General features: G+C 43.6%; 1 protein-coding gene across 1 annotated transcript in view; it reads right to left on the bottom strand.

Annotated features, from left to right (window-relative positions):
* Nucleotides 1-21,059, bottom strand: part of MYL2 (myosin light chain 2) — a 34,236-nt gene that overhangs the window by 3,950 nt on the left and 9,227 nt on the right. Inside the window, exons 2-6 of the mRNA XM_083151424.1 lie at nt 12,694-12,783; nt 11,748-11,823; nt 7,470-7,574; nt 3,977-4,055; nt 3,847-3,895 (exon numbers count right to left, since the gene is read on the bottom strand). Coding sequence (XP_083007550.1) covers nt 3,847-3,895; nt 3,977-4,055; nt 7,470-7,574; nt 11,748-11,823; nt 12,694-12,729 — 345 coding nt within the window. The 5' untranslated portion in view covers nt 12,730-12,783. The remainder of the gene's footprint in view (nt 1-3,846; nt 3,896-3,976; nt 4,056-7,469; nt 7,575-11,747; nt 11,824-12,693; nt 12,784-21,059) is intronic.

The raw sequence follows: 21,059 nt of genomic DNA, 5'->3' as shown, positions 1-21,059 counted from the left end.
TTGTTTTGTGAACTGAAGTGCACTATACAGTGTCTCTTTTTCTGTCTATGTCTCTATATGGGACGCAGCAATAAACTTACTCCAGAACCATGGGCAGATTGGCCAAAGACCTTGCAGGGAAGATAGCTGGGAGGCCGAACCACCTGCAGGGCCACCTGTCAGCCAGTGCCTTTTTTTTGTAGACCCATCCTCCTCCTGCCTCCGACACAAACAACCTATGCCAGATAGCAGAGTGCCCGATGCTTTAGAAACTCCTCTATGGCGGGTGCCCATCTATTGTGACATCTGTTAAATGTACTGTTCTTCCATCCTCCATCGTAGCCGCTGATTTTGCTACCTACTTTTCAACCAAAATCTCCTCTCTCAGGACTGCCATCACTGCTGCCATGACCTCACCCTCTCCCTCCTCCCCTCCTACATCTCCCCTCCCCTCCTTCCCACCCCTGTCCTCATTTTATCCCACCACTGCCGCTGAAGTCCATTCTATCCTTCAATACGCTTCTCCCTCCACCTGCCTGCTCTATACTATCCCCTCCAATATTATCCGTCGTCTCAGTCAGTCGGTCTGCTTTCACCTGGCCCACCTCTTTAATCTTTCCCTATCCTCTGGGATCTTCCCCTCCTCCTTCAAACACGCTCTTGTCTCCCCAATTCTCAAAAAATCTAATCTGGACCCCAACTCTCCATCCAACTACAGGCCCATCTCCCTCCTCCCCTTTGCCTCCAAGCTCCTAGAACGTCTGGCCTATAATCATCTCCTACGCCACCTTACTGATAACTCCATTCTAGACCCCCTCCAATCCGGGTTCCGCTCTTTACATTCCACTGAAACTGCCCTGACAAAAGTCACTAACGATCTACTATCGGCTAAATCCAAAGGCCTCTTCTCTATCCTCATCCAGCTTGATCTGTCGGCTGCCTTTGACACTGTTGACCACCCTCTCCTGCTCAACACCCTCCGCTCCTTTGGCATCACTGGCACGGTCTTCTCCTGGTTCACCTCATACCTCTCCGATCGCTCCTTCTCCGTCTCCACTCCGAGCTCCTCCTCTCCTACTACCCCGCAGCCAGTCGGTGTTTCCCAAGGGTCAGTCCTTGGCCCTCTCCTCTTCTCCCTCTACACCACCTCTCTGAGCACCCTCATCAGCTCTTATGGCTTCCATTACCACCTTTATGCTGATGATACCCTAATCTATCTCTAGTCCCCTGACCTATCCCCATCACTCCTGTCCAAGGTCTCCGAATGCCTCACGGCCATCTCAGCCTGGATGACCCAACACTTCCTGAAACTAAATATGGCTAAAACTGAACTCCATCCCCCGAACATCCCCTCTTCTCCCACTATCTCCATCAGCATTGGTGAAACCGAGATCACCTCGACCGACCAAACGCGCTGCCTCGGTGTCATCATTGACTCCTCCCTCTCTTTCACCCCCCACATTCGTGCTCTCTCACAGTCTTGCCACTTTCACCTCCGCAACATCTTGCGCATGAGACAATTCCTCTCCACTGACGCGACCAAAATTCTCATTCACTCTCTTGTCATCTCTCGCCTTGACTTCTGCAACATCCTTCTCTCTGGGCTACATCTTGCCCGCCTCGCCCCATTCTTAACGCTGCTGCTAGGCTCATCTTCCTCTCCCGCCACTCTACCTCCGCCTCCCCCCTCTGTCTATCTCTTCACTGGCTCCCCATTCCTTTCCGGGTTCTCTTTAAACTCCTCACAACCACCTACAAGGCTCTCTCCTCCTCCACCGCTCCTTACCTTTCTTTACTGATCTCTATCCACACTCCCTCCCGTCCTCTTCGCTCCGCCGCCGACCGCCGACTGACCTCTCACCTAATCACCTCCTCCCACTCCCGTGTCCAAGACTTCTCTCGTGCTGCCCCCCTGCACTGGAACAACCTCCCGCCACCCATCAGGCTTTCTGATTCCCTTACCTCCTTCAAGTGCTCCCTCAAAACCCACTTCTTCAGATCTCTCCTCCTTCTAACCTCTTTTGCTCCTCCTTTCCTGCCTACCCTACCCCTCCATCTGTTTCTACTTATCCTATTGTCTTTTGTTCATCCACCCACCTCCTTTTAGTCTGTTAACTCTTATGAGTAGGGCCCTCCTTCCTCACGTACTCACCCTACCTCTTTACCTCACCAGTCCTCCTGCCCGGTTCTTCCCTTCCTCTACTTCATCTTCAGTCTCCTCGACAATTTTCACACCTACTTCAGAACTGATGCTGATTTTAGTTCTACCAGCTATACCCCTATTTATGCTGTACTTTATCAACACACCATGTACGTTACCTTGTAATTTGTTTTTTTGTTTGCTATGTACGGTGCTGTGGACACTTTGTGGCGCCTTATAAATAAACTTACTACTACTACCACTACTACTACAGGAGTAGGTGTTCTTTATGGGGTGTTACAGATCAACACTGGGGGAGGGGCGGAGATATGTGTGATATTGGGGGGATTATGGTAGTCTCAGTGGGAGGAAGTGGAGTATTATTTGAGATTTCAAGGTTTGTGGTTTGTCACAGAAGCTTGAAGCTCTGGGTACCACTAGACTGCCATGCATATTGAAACTAACGTCTTCCACACAGGTTGAGTGATGCATTAATCCCACCTAATTTAGGTATTGGCTCTGCCTACATTTGATGAGGCCACTTCTAGAACTTTTTCCAGGGCCATTTTTTTTTCCAAATCCACCCCTGTCCTGAACTAAAAATGACTATTAGCACAATTTATCCAATATATTGCTATTAAAGCTGAGCAATATTCAGCTACCATTGCAATAATAGGCAGGAGCAGTAAGGGTTAACTTATCACTACGCTTGGCCAGTCTCTGCAGAAATCCGCATACCTAAAAGTTTATAAAAAAAAGCTTACATTTAAAAAAAAAAAAAAAAAATGACATTTATTTACAGATGTGTCCTTATACACCTGGGGGCATAATAATAGAACCCGATTTTGCTGGAGGTGCAGGATAAGAGTAGAACATGGCAAATCCAGTATCGCACAAATATACAACTGACACATTTGGAAATACCCAGTGCAGTGACATGAATTGGTTTTCTCACATTGTGATATAGGTGGCTATATTCAATTACCCCTGAAAAATTTGACCCATGTGTTTTCACAGCAGCAGTTTACCAGGGTAATTGTTTCCTCGAAGCGAGCCATGAGACAGGAGGTGGTACACTAGATGGTCAGGCGTTGACATTGGCACCCAAATTTTTGTTCTGCCCTGATCTTAGAAGCCAAACAGTGATTGGCCCGGTCAGTACTTGGATAGGAGACTACCAAGGAACACTTGGTACAGTAACTATATTATAGACCTGCAACCATCACCAGTGCATATTTCCTATTGTCTATTTCTACAGCTAATTATAATTGACTAATTTATATATCTACTATTTTCACCATTGTTTATTTCTTTATTGATACTATTGGAGACCATCTTAGGTCCCATGGTAATTGTATGTATTGTCTAATTCGGTCTTCATATAAATGTTGCTATTCTCTTTTTTTTTATCAAACAATTAAAAGTTCTATTTTATATAATTACATTATTCTATTAACTTTTCGGATTTATTAAAATGCACTTTGTTCTGTCTTTGTCTTCTCTGGCATAATAAGTAATGTTTTCTGTGTGCCAGCTACTATATGAACAGTTGCCCTGAACAGCACTGCAGATTGTATTACTTTCTGAATCATTTTCACTTATTGGTAACTCTCCTTCATTATATAAACCAAAGTAGATGCATATCAATAACACAAGGATCTGAAGAATATTACAGATAACATTTGTTCTGTCATTATTAAGTAGAGTAAATGAGTTGCAAATTGTACCTCTTCATCTGAGAACCTCTCAGCCTGAGTCGTAAGCATTTCTTTGATGCTAGAAATAAAACAAAATTATGAGTCAAGAACAGCTCAAAATAGGAAGTAGCACAGCAACCCCTCAGACATGTCTACTTACTACTTTGATTTTAAAAGTCCACTGCCTTCTGGGTCAAACACTTTGAAAGCATTTAGAATAGTTTCTTCTGGATCAGCTCCTACGAGTTAAATAAAAAACTCAAACAATATATTTTTGTAAATCTCTTTCTCTCTTTTCCACATGTCCCCTATATGCCATGAGCCCAAAGCGTGACAGCGGGCACTTCAGGGGGTGGGGACCCCTTACTAAAATGCCAGCTTCTGCTCAGTTACAGGCATGGTGCAGCACTGTGACACATACTTTCTTATTCTCCTGGAAATCGGGGGTACCTCCCTTCCCCCCTGGAAGGGAAGTTAAGAATCCTAATTTTTATATCCCAAGGAACCAACCCTCTACTTTACAACATAACATCATACTTGCAGAATCGCATCATCCTAGCCACACCCATGTCTGTATAATGCCAGTAATCTCAGCAATAAATAGGGTGGGGGCATGGCTATAGTGACATTTTTTGCCACCCCACAACCTGTATGGGCTCCACCCATTGTCACCCCCGCACCACCCCTCTTTATCGGGCATATTGTTTAAAATTTCATCTTATGCGTGGGCACTTAAAAGAAGTACACTATCAATCATTTTTAAATAGCAAATTAAAACAGCATAAAAAACAGGCAAAACCTATCTTACGCTGTCCTATATAGTTTTCAGGGTCAATCATAAAGCTCAGGCGCTTCCAATCATAAAGGTCATTACATGTAAGTAGAGAGAAATCCACAATAATAGTGAAGTACCATTTAATACATTACATAAATACACAAAAGCATAATATATTAACACTCCAGGTACTGTAATGGAGCCCACACACGCACCGATCCCGGCGTGCGTTGTGGGCTTAACTAGCACACATAGCATCGCATCGTATGCCTTGTGCATACGATGTGCATGCGATGCGATGCTATGCTAGAAAAAGCTAGTACAAAAAGTATGTGCAGCACATACTTTTTATACTGTACGATGAGGTGCCGTGGGAGCGCGCACCCCATCGTACAGCATCACACCGCCGGCAATGGTGCGTGTGTGGGCTCCTTAAGTCTTAAGTGGCAGAAAAATCCAATCCAAATTCAATATTCAGTATTCCAAAAAGAAAGCAAGTTCTCAGCATAATTACCAGATAAAGATTCCCTTTTCTGGCACCTTAACAGAGACCCCGGCACAGGGGTGGAAACACGTTTGTGGATACGTGGTTTCCCCACATGCAAACAGCTGTACCAGGCGACAGGCTCTCAGTCAACTGTTGTGAAGAACGGATGGAGTGTCCGGGACTTACTGACTAAACACACAAAGTATGATGGCATATATTTTGCATTTAAGCCATCATACCTGTCAACATATCCTTTACCTGCCATCAGAATCTTCTACATGGCCATTATATGCCATGAGACCCCTCCACATATGCCATGAAATGCCATAAATGCCTTAACATACCCTGTATAGGCTATCATACACCTCAATATGTGGCAGAGCGCCGCACGGAGCATGCAGAAGACAACAAGCTGTGGCAAGGAGACGGCTCTTACTAGAGCAACCGACCCAGCTAGAAATCATATAGAGGGTCAGTCGAGGGAACGGGACGGAGCGGATGCTGTGGCTCAATACACACTGCCCAATTGGTGTGAGCCCTGTAAAGCGGTAAGAGACTTTTACAACACCAATATATGGATAATGCTGCAAAGTTTATGACTCTTAAGTTGTCGGAATTCATTCCCTTTATTCTAAAGGGTGCTTGTGCAATATCACCAACAAAAAGACATTGCGATACTGTCTGGATTTGACAGTGTGTACACTGATTACTTAATTGGATGGCCCATGGCTTAAGACATATCAGACCTACAATTAAGGATCAATTAAGCTTGTCCTACAATAAGCTAAACCCATTTATAAAGGTTATTATGCAGCATAAGAATATTTTTAACATCGGGCCCATTATGTGTTTATAAACATACATTGATTGTATATGAATACAATTTATTTAATGTGCTGTTTATAGTGTGTTTCTTTTTGTTTCATTTTTTTATGAATTTCTTGTGCATCTTTGAGCGCCCCACGTTCTTTCTTTCTTGTACCAATGGTTCACTGACATAACACAATGATTTATTAAGGAATGAGGAGGTCTGATAAAGGACATAGGGCCTTATTCTGGTTAGGTCGGGGAAACGTACGTACGGTCCATTTCACCGTACGTTTCCCGTACGCGGACGGTGAGCGAATGTCCGACAATGGGGAGCGGCGTACACTTGAGCGTACGCCACCGTGCACAGACGGATCTCCTCTTAGCCACCGTTAACTGGCGTACAACAGAGCGTACGCCACCGTATACGGACGGGTCTCGTCCGTTTTCACACCGACACCTTCCGTATATCTGCATCACAGTGCAAGTAGAAATTGAGTCCAAAAACATTATTGTTGCTCTTAGAAGTGGTTTATGTGTCTTTTTCCATATAAAAAAACCTGGTATGTTTGTGCTACAGTGAAAAAGTTGACACATGTCGACTTCTGTGAATTGAGTGTCCTGCTTTTTAAAGTATACAAAAACACTTTCTGAATGGGTGTAGATGGTGAAAAAATAACTACCTTGACATATATGAGCAGGTCTTTGAATGAATCTTACCTAAAATTAAACCAACCTTTACATGTTGAAGTGTAGAAAGATATGCTTCCAATGTGTTTGAGGGCTGTGTGTGACTTGCAGGTAGTGAAATCATGGTTTTCACTTAATAGTCTGCAGCATTGCTTATTACATTCAGGTGTATGTGTTTGTGTAGTAATCAGCGTTAATTAGCAGACCCAGGCGTCCGCTCTCATGCGGTATCTCTAGGGGTGGTCTGGAGCTATCTTTGGCGTCCGCCTGTTTTTGGGCCAAAATGCACGGTGCGTTCGCCGATCGAGGCGGTTGTAGCACCGTACATTTTTGGTGCACACCCCCGTGTACGCCCATGTTTACGCCCAGTTTTCCTCATTATTCCGGCCGCTCTGCTAAAAACGCCCCCATGCTGCTCACAATGACCGTGCTCTTGCGGACAGGTTTTTTCGCACGGAGAGACCCGTCCGTGAGTGGTATGAGGTCGCCACACATGCGCATAGCGAAAGCTACGCATGCGCAGTTGAAAAAAAAAAAAGGAACCGACTGCGTACGGTCCCACCGTACCAAGCAGAATAACCCCCATACTGTAGATGGCTGTGTTTTTTTGGCACAAGTTTGAGCATTTGTGGATAATGTCTATGCATGTGCCATTGGTGGTTCAAATATTGATGCTTTTGTGATGAAGGTTAGAACCATTGGTGGCAGATGCCATTTAAAATGTTCTAGCACATTTGGCAGTGGTTGCCAACACTTGCACTAGCAAGTGATCCCGATCTACCATAATCATGCAATCATTAAATGCATGATCTCTGCCTGTAACATTCCCATTATGTGCTAAGACCGGTCCCTTTGCAGAGAGTGAGGGGTGATACCAAATACAGCAATTCCTACCCTTTAGTTTCTCTCCAAACATTGTTAAGAACACAGTGAAGTTTATTGGTCCTGGAGCTTCCTTTAACATTTCTTCTAATTCTTCATTTTTCACATTCAGACGACCTATAAATAGAAGACAGAGTACATTTGTATACATTGCTAATTTTTAAGATTTGTGAAAAATGTATAAATAGATAAGCAGCGCTAGAAAGGCTCTCCACATAAAATAGCAGCAAAAGGTCACCATGAATTCAATAATCAAGTTTTAGGTGGTATTCAATGGATGCAGCTTTGAATGATGAAATCCTCCAAATATGTAATAAGAAGAAAGTGCAGATAGTGCATAACTTTTTAAAACATCACACTTTAATATAGATGTGCACTTACAATTTGGAGAATATAAAAAGCATATAGACATAGACCCGGGGCACAGCAGGAGACAGAAGTCCAATGGAGTAGGCAATCCAGCTCCGGAACTGGTGGCACCGTCCAAAGTGACCAAACAGTCCTGGGGTCCAAACAGGTGAAACAATCAAAGATGGCAAGGCACGCCAAACGCATTTTGGATCCTGTAGATCCTTCTTCAGTAGTGTGTCCTTGCTTTTCAGATGGAATAATGGGCCAGATGTATCAAGCTTCAAAGGTGATAAAATGGAGAGTGATAAACAACCAGCCAATCGGCTCCTGCCTGTTTTTTTTTTTTTTTTTTTTAAACCCAGCCTGTAACATAACAGGTAGGAGCAGATGGCTGGCTGTTTATAATTCTCCATTCGATCACTTTTTGAAGCTTGATACATCTGGCACAATGGGCCATAAGTATTCTAAACAGAATCATTACAATTCCACATGGAGTTCTCCTGTTGGGAATCTCCTGATGCACTTTCTTCTTATTACATATTTGGGGGGGGGGTTCATCATTCAAAGCTGCATCCATTGAATACCACCTCAAACTGGATTATTGAATTCATGGTGACCTTTTGCTGCTATTTTATGTGGAGAGCCTTTCTAGCGCTGCTTATCTATTTATAAATTTTTCACTTGTCTATATATTAGGTCAGGGGTTCCCAATCTTTTTTGATTCACGGCACCCTAGAGAATCAGAATTTTTTTCACGGCACCCCTAGGTCCGAAAAAAATTTAATTTGATTGGGCTTATATGCGATTCTTAGTGGCAGTTATGTGGTAAAGGGCAGGTTTTGCTTCTGTTTGTACACATTCTATGATTGGCAGCCACCAGCACTGGTTTTGCTCATAAATAATTAACCATTAATAATTTGAGTTGGTCCTGGACCACCAAGCCGCGGCACCCCTGCATGTGTCCCGAGGCACCCCAGGGAGCCACGGCACACAGTTTGGGAACCACTGTATTAGGTGGTTTTAGAATAACACCTTTAAATTGATATAAGCTGCTTTTAAGTTTTTGTGTGCGCACTTTATTACTCAGTCACTTTACTTCACTTATTTTTAAGATTTATAAGGAACTGCTTAGAAATCAGGAATTTACATATAAAAATAAAACTTGGACTATTTGTATTCCTTCTTAAGTTAGATGACAGCTGTACCGTGACAATCATGACCTATAAATCCAACGTGATTATGTGGATAACAGAACAGTTTCATGTATGGACATGGGAGGATAATATGGGCACTATGTAACTAATGTATGCACTGAATAACCATGATGAGATAATAGGGGGTTACATTCTACTTCCATCTCTACATGCCAACTAATAATACATCTAGATTTCGTTTTAGGTATTTCGGGATTCAGCGGCCCTAACTATCATGCTTTCAAGTTAGATGTTGAACTTGTCAGCCTCATCAATGGATTTGTGCAGTCATGTAAAATATCTGCTGCATGCATAATTAATGAAGTGTATTATTAGTAGCAGGATGCTGCAGGTAAGCACATGATGCATATCGCAAAGGGAAAAAGCCATTTATAAATGTTATTAGAATTCAGTAGAATGAGAGCTGGGACCATGACACTGATAGTGTGTGCACACGGTGAGATATGCATTATTTTTCTATTGGATTTTGCTTATAGAAGCAAAATCCAATAGAAAATCGAATGAACATCGAATGATTTTTCTACATTCAATGCAGATTCCATCCCGCGCGCTCCCGTGTAGTGTAAATCGAATAGACGTTTGTCAGGCAAAACTATATAGTATAGATCTGTACTACAGTATATAGTGAAAAATAATCCATTTTGTGTACCATTCGATCCCAATCAAATGAGGATCAAATCACAAGCAGAATCGCACTGTGTGTGCCCACTATAAGATATGCACTATATTTCTATTTGATTTTGGTTATAGAAGCAAAATCAGTACTTGTGGACAATCACGGCTCCCACGATGTGCATCGTAAAGCAAAAAATCGCATCACATTGCATGCGATTGCATGCGTTTTTTAACAGAAAAGCATCCAAATGCAGTGAAATTAGTATCAAATATGTTCAATGGCCCCCAAATGTCACCACACCACTATCAACGCGAACCCGAAGCGTGGCGAGCGCAGCGGTACACGTCCTACAACCTTTTCATACCCCCACTATCCACGTCGGCGTGGAGTTGAGAATAGAAAGTGTGGCAAGCGCAGCGAGCCACCGAGCCCGAAGCGTGGCGAGGGGACACGGATACCTTCACAGGTATTCGCGTCCCCTCGCGGGCTTCACAGGTGTCCGCGTCCCCTCACAGGGCTCGCTGCGCTCGCCACACTTTGTATTCTCAACTCCACGCCGACGTGGATAGTGGGGGTATGAAAAGGTCGTAGGACGTGTACCGCCGCCCATCGCGGGCTCTCTGCGCTCGCCACGCTTCGGGTTCGCGTTGATAGTGGGGGTGATACAGCCTCAAAAATGACATTTGGGGGCCATTGAACATGTTTGATACTAATTTTAATGCATTTGGATGCTTTTCTTTTAAAAAAACGCATGCGATCGCATGCGATTTTGTAAAAATGGTTAAAAACTGCAAAAATCATATCCAATCGCATTCCACTATATATGGCATGCGATGGCATGCAATGGGAGCCGTGATAATCCACAAGTACCGCAAAATCTAATAGAAATCAAATACACATCAAATGCTTTTATTAGCATTCAATGCAGATTCAATTCCAATGCACGCTCTTGTTTAGTGGAAATCAAATAGAAAAAAGTATAGGCAGACAAGACTACCTAGTGGAAATCTAATAGTAGATAGTGCAAATGTAATGTAGATAGTGCAAATCTAATGTGTTCACTAATGCATTCAGTTCAATTCCATCCAGATTTGATTTCAATCTCCTGCCTGAGATCGAATTGAAATCGAATAGGAGTGGAAAAAACTTCAGAACAGGTCTAATATGCCAAATCTAATTGCAATCTAATTGAAAATAGAATTGATCCGTGTGTATGAGATTCTGCTGATCTCTATCTATCTATCTATCTATCTATCTATCTATCTATCTATCTATCTATCTATCTATCTGGCTAAATACTCATCACCTCTAAGTTGAATTGTCACCAATGCCAATAGAGGCCACTAGATAGACCAAATTACTCCTTGACAGAAAGTGAAAGCAAAATGATCTGTTTCATACTATCTGGATATAGAGAGAGAGAGGTTACAGAGGTTGGCGGTAGGAGCAGATAGAGACTTTAGCCGTCATTTTGACAGGCTTTTAACTAGTATGTGTATATAGTGCAGATAGTCCAAAATGTTCTACTCCCTCCTTATAGTTGGCATATTATAGGATATCCAAATGTGGCCTTGCTGATTCCTACACTATATACCTACCCATTAACATGACCGTAAAATAAAGCAAATCATTTATACAGTAGAACATAAATCATTCATATTTCTTTCATATTTCTTTTTCTATTTGCTTAACCCTTTGAGTGCTCTGTGGGAGATGCGCAAAATATTAGTGTCAACAGCTCTGTAAGAGATATACAAAATATTGGCTAAAAATGCCAGCGTCGCTCACATTTGTTATATAAATCCAAATAAAAAATATTGTGTAAAAAAAGAAGATATTTCCTATATAATGTAAATATTACATGTCATTATGACGAATACAAATGTGTGCTTGCCAATTTTCACACCAGTTTTGACAAATTCACTTGGCACGCAAAGGGTTAATAAACATATATGCTTAGATTTAGCCATGGGGATACATTTCAGTTAAAAACACATCAGGAAGCAGGTTGGTATTTCTAAAGCCGGTGATAAATGATGTGCCGTTATAGCATAAGCTTCTAGTATGATTTATATTATCTCGTAACCTTGCGTACTAAAGTCATAGTACCTAGAGCAGCAAAGGTGTCTCTGAGGTCTTCTTTGTCAATGAAACCATCTCGATTTTGATCCATAATAGTAAATGCCTTAATCAAGAAGAATACAAAAGCTATGTTAGCATTTTATAGTTGGCATCATTTTTTTTTTGTCTTGAATATATCTTTGCTGAGCTGGATCTAGTGCCCAATATACAGAAGACTTAGTTTTACCCCACATGCAACTCTGGTCAAGGAATGCAATTATTTTATTATTATTATTATTATTATTATTATTATTAATAATAAAAATGTATTTATAAAGCGCTCTTTCTTCAACAGGACACAATGGGCCTTATTCTAGTTCACTCTTTCTGACAAAATCTTTCTTAGATGGACAAAACCATGTGCACTGCAGGGGGGCAGATGTAAAATTTGCAGAGAGAATTAGATTTGGGTGAGTTATATTGTTTCTGTGCAGGGTAATTACTGGCTGCTTTATTCTTACACTGCAATATAGATCTCACTTTGAAGTAAAACCCCACCCAAATCTAATTCTCTCTGCACATTTTACATCTACCCCACCTGCAGTGCACATGGTTTTGTCCATCTAAGAAGGATTTTGTCAGAACGAGTGAACTAGAATAAGGCCCAATTTGCTGTTGCACTTCTGGGTTACTAAAGATCATAAGAATGAAATCTGAACCAACCAAATCAGCCATTATTATATAATCTGATTTGTGTGTGTGTGTATTGTTTGATAAATCAAGTCCAATGATTACATTACTGTGTAGGATTTTTGGAATCAAGCCAAGCAGGAAATTACAAAATAATAAAACACAAGCTAAATAAATACTGGAAATTATGTCAAATACTGTAGAAGTTACATGGAATCACATGTAATTCCAATACATGGATTCCAATACAAAATAATAGTGCAGTCTTCATATAATTTGTAACACATACTAATGTGTAACTCACCTCCTTAAACTCCTGAATCTGGGTTTGCTCAAACATGGAGAATACGTTGGAGTTGGCCCCTTCTGATCGCTTCTTCGCTTTCTTTGGAGACTTGGAATGAGAAAGGTTAATAGTTATAAAACAGTGCAAGTTGGCAGGTGAAACTCTATGGGGGAACAAAACTCCTTACCAGGGGTGGATCCAGAAATAAAATTACAGGGGGGGCACCATGAGTTTGGGCGGCGCTCCTGCAAAAGTGGGTGTGGCATCGTAACAATGGCCGTGGCCTCAAAGGGAATGTTGTCTCCAGGGAAGGGGTGACCGGGAAAAACAGTGGGTGATATATAGGTAGGTAATGGTCTGGCTCGGAAGGAGGCAATAACATGGGAAGGAAGTCACTAGGCAGGAGACTGGGGTACACTGGACTTAATTAGGGTGGACGCTGTGACTAGACAGCTGAGACGGCAGTTAGCTGGTTGGAGTAAGGAAGGGGGGATAACCTGGGCTGGTAGGGTGGGAGACACTGGGATGGGGGGGGGGGGGAGGGGGTGTCAGTGAGATAGTCAGGGACACTGTGAATGGGGGGCACTGGGCAGGATGGGGGTTCTAGTTGGGGACAATGGAATGGGTGCAGTAGGCTAGTGGGGCACACATGAAATTACTACTACCCACTGATATACCACCCATGACCCCTGTAACCCCACACTACACTCGTGATTGCCTATTTCCCAGCTGCTGTCCTGCAATAAGGTTGCCCTGTCATGGGAACTATTCAGTGGTACCCTCCATCAGATGGGTGGGCAGAAGGAATCTAGGGGTAGAAAGGGGAGCAGACATTTAATGGAGATCCAAGATGGAGATCTGGGTGCAGGCTGGAAGCAGCAGGATACCAGTAGCAGTCACACACAAACAGCACAATCTGTCAGGCCCATACACGGTCACTATATGGGAGGACACAGCTTACTGGAGTTCCGGCTGCAGGGATCAGCATCAGGACTCAGCATCAGGAAGAGCAGAGCCACACTGTTCGTATGTGTCCCGCCCCGTGAAGGGCCCTGTGTGGCTGCTAGCTTCTCTCTCTGTGCCGGGCTGAGTGTAAACTCTCAGATGAGGACACTCATAGCACAGGGGCAATACTGTGTCCAGGCTGGCCACTACAATTTTAAAAAGATGTCAGAAAGGACGGGGGGACACTTGCCCCCCCCCCCCCCAGTCAAAAGGTCGACATCAGTTTTTCACTTTATTTGAGCCGATAGGCGGTATTTCATACTCTACCATCCACTAGGGTGTGGAGGGAGAATATAACAGTGCGCCGAGTGCAGCGAGGCACCCTGCCCGAAGCATGATGAATGCAGCGGTAACCTGATATGGTGTCTATGACGACTTACATCGAAATTCAGGACAAAAAAAGCGTGAAAAACCCATATCGACCTTTTGACTATCGACCTTCCCTTTGTCAACCTAACGTTTGTGTCGACCTGACCCTGTCAACCTTAGCCATGTCGACCTAATTCATGTGTCACCCTAAGCCCTGTCGTTCTTTAGTGGTTGCCCTAATATATGTCGACCCTCGTACAGTCAACCCGATGACCCTTTCCACATATGAATCTACAATTATACTTCTTCCTCTTATTATTATTATTATTATTATTATTATATTTAGTTATAAGGGGCCACAGGGTTCTGTAGAACCATACATGGGGAAACATAAATACAGACAGTATACAAGCCGCCCAACTAATTGGAAACCAGTAGGCATACAGGAAGAATATAAAAGAGTAAGCACAGATATCTGTGTGTGTGTACCCCGAGTGATTACAATGCGCAGTCCTGCATCTCCTGATAACTATGTCAGTGCATGCAGTCAACATCTAGTCAAATTGCTAAGCAGGTGCCTGCAAATCGCTGTGGGTTAAAGCCTTTGGTGTACATGTGTTGTGGTTCCTTTCATGGCTTTTTTTTTTAAGTGGACTAAAGGTGTCAGCAGGCCCTTAATGTCCAGTCCTGCTGGCACTTGTAGTCTGCCTGTAAAGAACAATGGGCCTTATTTTGGTTCATTCTTTCTGACAAAATCCTTCTTAGATGGGCAAAACCATATGCACTGCAGGGGGGGCAGATGTAACATGTGCAGAGAGAATTAGATTTGGGTGAGTAATTTTGTTTCTGTGCAGGGAAAATACTGGCTGCTTTATTTTTACACTGCAATATAGATCTCACTTTGAAGTACTGTAAAACCCCACCCAAATCTAATTCTCTCTGCACATGTTACATCTGCCCCACCTGCAGTGCACATGGTTTTGCCCATCTAAGAAGGATTTTGTCAGAAAGAATGAACCAAAATAAGGCCCAATATTATGATCTGTTCTTTACACATTAACCTCACATATATCACCGTCAGTGGTGCAGGGAATAGCCAGGGAATAGCCAGGTGATTTTGGACAAGGTACTTAAGAGTAAATTTTGGGGTGTATCCCAAGAATTAAAAGGCTGAGCTGACCAATTTGGGTCTGGTTGCGGTTACAGCAGGCAGACCCCATGCTGTATCTGCTCCTAGTCGGTAGGTCCAAGGCTAGTTATTGATTTGGGTGGGGAACCCCACACATTTAAGAAGAAGAAAAAAAATGAAGCCTTTAACCTAATGAATTCTGAAACAGGTCATAGTAATCTGTACAATGTACAAAACCAAAGGCATTTACATCTGTAGAAACCACCTGATACCCCTTTCGCATAGGAAACCCGGGTCTGACCGGTGTGTTTTGCTGTAAATATCACACATTTCGCAGTAAAAATGTCACGTTTTGACATTTCTAAAAATCGCATATTACAAATCGCATCCAGAGAAAACATCAAAAGTCGTAAATCTAATAGGATGTGATTTTTGGTAAACATTACAAAAAATTGTAAACAAAATAGACCTTGTCCAGGCCAGTGAGTACAACAGAACCATGCACAGAGCAGTGAGATATATGCATGGTTCTGTCCAAAACAGTGTTTACAAGTAAATAATGAAAACAAAAAAAAATCTAAAAAATCACATCCTATTACATTTGCAAATTTTGCCTGAGAAATGTGCGATAAGGTGCAATTTTTTTTGTTGGCTAAAAAAATTGCATCTTACTACATTTCACCCCACATGTCGACCCAGGTCAACCCTGCACAATCCTGGTCTGCAGGGCTGCCACTAGAAATTACGGGGCCCGGGACGGATTTCTAGTCCGGGCTCCCCCCCCCCCCCTTCAGTTACCGCTGCCACCTGTGCTGCCCCCCAGACACACATTTCGCATACATAAATAGAGTATTTTCACATGCACACACTGGGCACGCATATGCCCCCCCCCCCCCCCCGCGCGCCCCCCGGGCTCTTTTAGTTAACTTTTGGTACCTGTCCTTAAGACTGGGGACCGGGTCTGGCAGCTCCTCTCTCTCAATATTACCGACACTGGGACACGCAGCATGCAGCAGTCTCGTGAATGTGCTGCTGCGCTGCTCTTGGGTTGCCAGTCACGTTTTGCGGCCAAGCCCCGGCGACTGTAGGATGCATGATGTGACTGCGCAGTGAGTGCGCAGTCACAATGTGCCGCCGGGCTAATCACCTCAGAGCCGGGCAGCGGGCGGGCGAGGCATGGGGGCTCAAGCCAGACAGAGACAGAGCCCGGGCAACTCTCCCTAGTTGCCCGGGCCCCTACCCTCTGTCAGAGCGACAGGGCCCGGGACTCAAGTACCCCTGTCGGCGGCCCTGCTGGTCTGACCTGGGTTATTTTGGCAATGTGAAAGGGGAATGATACTGATGTCAGGTTTTATTTGAAGCTGAAACCCAATAGATGATGATGGTTCTTTTCAGGCAGCTAAACCCAGTTAGTTGGTTTTGGTTTAGAACCTTAACCAGGGGCGTTACTAGATATTCGTAGGCCTCATAGCAAATGTATGTAAAACATATTACTTAGGCAGTAAAGATGGGTCCCTTTCAGCTCTGGGCCCCATTGCAGCTGCACCCCTTGCACCTATGGTAGATACGCCCTTGACCTTAACTGATGATTACCAAATGTACACCATATTGTTTTATATTTAACTACTAAATTAGTAAATGAGCCACAGATGTCTTTCATGCTTCTGAATATAAAAGATGACAGTGGGCCTAATTCAGTATCAGTTGTAGTTTCACCACATTTTATTAGGTGGCGCAGCGTCGAAGGGGTGTGTCTAACACCACCTATTGGGCGTGTCTACCATCGTCTATTGGCACTCAGTACAATATAAAACATCTCTCAGCCACGCCATTATCTCCTGCCTATTTCAGTTTTAATCTTCTAATAATTCTGTTTAACAGTACAATCAAATAAATTCAAAAACATATGGATGACGCAGGTATGTAGTGATATGACGATGGTCTAGCACAATTAACAAAGCAAAACACACATAATTGATTGATGGGCGCTTCTTTTAATAGAATACAGTTCTAAAATGGAAAAGTGTTTGGTAAAATGTATTGCTAGTATTGCTAGCGGCAGGATGGGGTGCACAGCATTAGGGTGTGCCTGTGCACCCATAACACTCAATGGGGTAAATTTACTAAGATGTGTATTCTACTATCACATGTGATGTTGCCATGGGCAACAATCAGATCCTGTCTACTATCTTTTAGAGGGTGCTAAATAACTAAGAAGTAAATTCTGATTGGTTGCCCATAGCAACATCACATGTAAAGTATAATACACATCTTAGTAAATTTACCCCAATGTGCGCACATCTATGAGTTTCACGAAGACTTGCAAAACTGCAACTGCTGACACTACCGCGTGTGTTGGGGGGGGGGGGTGCCCAGCACAGAACAAGGCTGCCCCATATGCCAGGTCCCTTTTTGTGCTTCATGCATTTTGTACAAGATAACATCGCATCTAGTTAAACTGCATGCAATATGCTAAAACTGTGCAATTTAACTAGATGCGATGAGATGGAGTACAAAAAGTACTTCATGCACATACATTTTTGACTTGCGATATGCAATGTGGACTGCATTTAATGTGTTTTAAACCCAAAAGTTCAAAACCCATCCAACCATCACACCATGTGTGGGCACCATTAGGGTAGCCCCTGCCCTGAGCAGCCTAGCTGTGGAGGCATGTGCCAGGCCACCATGTTTTGGGTTGCAGCAGCTGCATATGATATCATGCAGCTGCTGCGGCCCACCCCGCTAAGGGTCCGGACATGCCTGCTTTGTACAGTAGACTCAATTACTTCACTACAAGCTGCCCTGCACATTGTGTTCCCCTGGCTAAATATCTAAGACCAAGGAGGATATTCAATCCTGGGTCACGACTGTTGAGTAGGCCCGACAGCCATGACTTTGTCCCGTTCTCGTTGCACTCGACGAAGAATGTCCTGCCAGCCGGATGCCGAAATGGGGGCATGGCTGCTAGATACAGCGTGGCTGCGAGCTATGGCTGGGAGCTCGTCAATCCACGACCGTTCTCGGCAGACCGTGCCCGACTGCTATTAAAGTCGAGTCCGTTCTGCCAAGATCACTGTTCAAAGCTGTTGGGAAAGACAGCATTGAATAGGGCCCCTGACGCTATTCCCCCCTCTGGGAATAGCGGCGGGAGATTGAATACCTCCAAAATCAATTATTAGTCCCACGATGAGCATCATGCAAAATAGGTTTTGAATGTCCTCGTACTTAAGTCGTCCGTCCCCCCCCCCCCCCCCCCACACACACACACACACACACACACATGTCATACAACAACCAGGGCACCCTATCCCAGATTCTGGGTCCTAACTTGGGATTCCAATTTACAGGATGCTTACTACTGCTCTAATACATTAACATCAATAAGAAATACAACAGTTTCTACACTTAATTTGCATTGGGTGACAATCAGACCATACTGTACACTATGTATGTAACTTATGTGGTAATATTCATTTGGTCTGTGGATGAGTGGAGTATCTCAAACACTTTTTAAAATGGCATCCAGGGGCATAATAAAGTAAGTTTTTCTTGAATTTTGAAACAATATTTAAGAACTAAACAAAGAATTACAGGTTCTTGCAACTAAGAAACAAACGTATACTAATACAGCCCTTAATAAAGATTGAATTATAAAAAAAAAAAAAGAAATGGGTGAACGAATAGAAATAATATGTATTCAGATAATAACACCAACCACACAGTTGTGTAAATTACTCTTTTTATCAGAAATCCACTAAACCCATGTACTGTAAATTGTGCTACATCTGTAATGAATGTATGTACAGTATAAAAACAATATGGGGAACCAGAACACTCAGCATCATGTACCGTGGCAAATAATGGAGAACATTGTACGGTTCCTCATTAGTCCAAAAACCTTTGTCACACCACCCACACCTTATTCATAAGAGCTGTATCAGTAATATAAGATAAGTACAGGAGATGTGCTGTCATATATAGAAAGTTATGGGTTTATTAAATATGGTGAAACAACAATATTTAATGACAAAGTCCATTGCAGGACAGGGTATGTCTTATTAAGAAGGACACAAGGTAGGAAAAAGCTGCATATGGTTGAAAGACCATAGGCTGATGAGTAACATCCACTTACACTATACTGCTGGTTGGTACACAGTGATCAGAGTCCACCTATTATGTAAATACAGTATTGCTTTCGATCGCTAATTAGAAATGTAACCATCCTAATATGGCTGATGATGCTCTAAAACGGCTAGACATATACTTATTGTTACATTGTCACAGCCATCGCTGTCAGGAGATCTTATTATGCAAAAAAAGTGAAATGGTGGAATCCCATGATGCAACAGGCATACAGGGAGTACCTCTGTCCGATCCTGTCCCCAGGTGGAACTGATATGAAAAAGAAAGCGGGTAGAGACTATTTGGGCACTAAAACCCCTTAAACTTACCCCAAAATATAAGTATAGATAATAGTCAAAACTTGCAGCTTATGTATAGATCCAATCTTTATAATTGTTATTTTATTATGCACCCACAGCTGTGTACCCCATGGTCCCTGATGTCCTCTCCCGTTCTTTGCCTGTGAGTACTGATGGTACAGCGTTTACTTACCATTGTTGTGCTGCTAGGGGGGATGTTACTGCCAGTGAACCTCCAGGACCAGATCATAGATCTCTGTCCAGCCAGACAATAAATATCCCCCCGAATTAGTTATAAATAAACTCATGACCACTTTTGGCAGTGTGAGGTAGGGTAGCCCCATCCTCATCCAAGCCTTTACTTTGTCTCCAATCTAGACACATAGTTGAGCGGGTTGATGATATGTGAGACAAAAGAAGATCTGAAGGTTACAGAAACTCAATGCAGCTACATCCCATGTGTGATCTTATTTAAAGTAACAATGCAACAGCAGATGGCTGAGAGCACTTCTTATAACAATCGCTGCTGATGTCACGCTGATGGCAGAAGGCCAAATTTTTTATTTTTGTGTCAGCAGTGTTTTACTAACGGACAGTTCTTTTTATTTTTACTTGCGGATTCAGTTTTTTTTTTTTTATTATTAGATAAATGGGAATAATTGCTCAGTGTCTTCTGACATATAACATATAGGAGTATTTTCGGTACTCTTTACCTAGCACGGCGCCCATCGCGGTTTCCCATTGAAACCCATGTTAAACATGGAAATCGCGTCGGTCGCGTCGCGGCCGGCCATAAATGTGCACACGATGGCCGCGACGCGATGCCCACGATTTGCCATAGGAATCTATGTTAAAAGGCCCGATGGACACGATTTTCATGTTAAATGGCTGAATGGACCCGATTTTACCATAGCAAACAATGTTAAATGGGCCTTAGAGCCCAAATACTTACCCTGAACTCTGAAATGGCCCCCCCAATTGTTTACGCCACCCCACGATCAACGTCAACCCGAAGCGTGGCGAGCGCAGCGAGCCCGCGAGGGGCGGCGGTACGCGTCCTCCGACCTTTTCATACCCCCACTATCCACGTCGGCGTGGAGTTGAGAATAGAATAGTGTGGCGAGCGTAGCGAGCCACCGAGCCCGAAGCGCGGCGAGCGCACGCGGATACCTTCACAGGTAAACGCGTCCCCTCGCGAGCTTCACAGGTGTCCGCGTCGCCACGGACACCTGTGAAGCCCGCGAGGGGACGCGTATAGCTGTGAAGGTATCCGCGTCCCCTCGCGGGGCTCCCTGCGCTCGCCACGCTTCGGGCTCGGTGGCTCGCTACGCTTGCCACACTATTCTATTCTCAACTCCACGCCGACGTGGATAGTGGGGGTATGAAAAGGTCGGAGGACGCGTACCGCCGCCCCTCGCGGGCTCGCTGCGCTCGCCACGCTTCGGGTTCACGTTGATCGTGGGGTGGCGTAAACAATTGGGGGGGCCATTTCAGAGTTCAGGGTAAGTATTTGGGCT

This window comes from Crinia signifera, chromosome 1 (genome assembly GCF_055691185.1).
Source record: "Crinia signifera chromosome 1, ASM5569118v1, whole genome shotgun sequence".
NCBI classification, from domain to species: domain Eukaryota; kingdom Metazoa; phylum Chordata; class Amphibia; order Anura; family Myobatrachidae; genus Crinia; species Crinia signifera.
The sequence above is the reverse complement of the archived record's forward strand: the minus strand, read 5'-3'. Positions and strand labels throughout refer to the sequence as shown.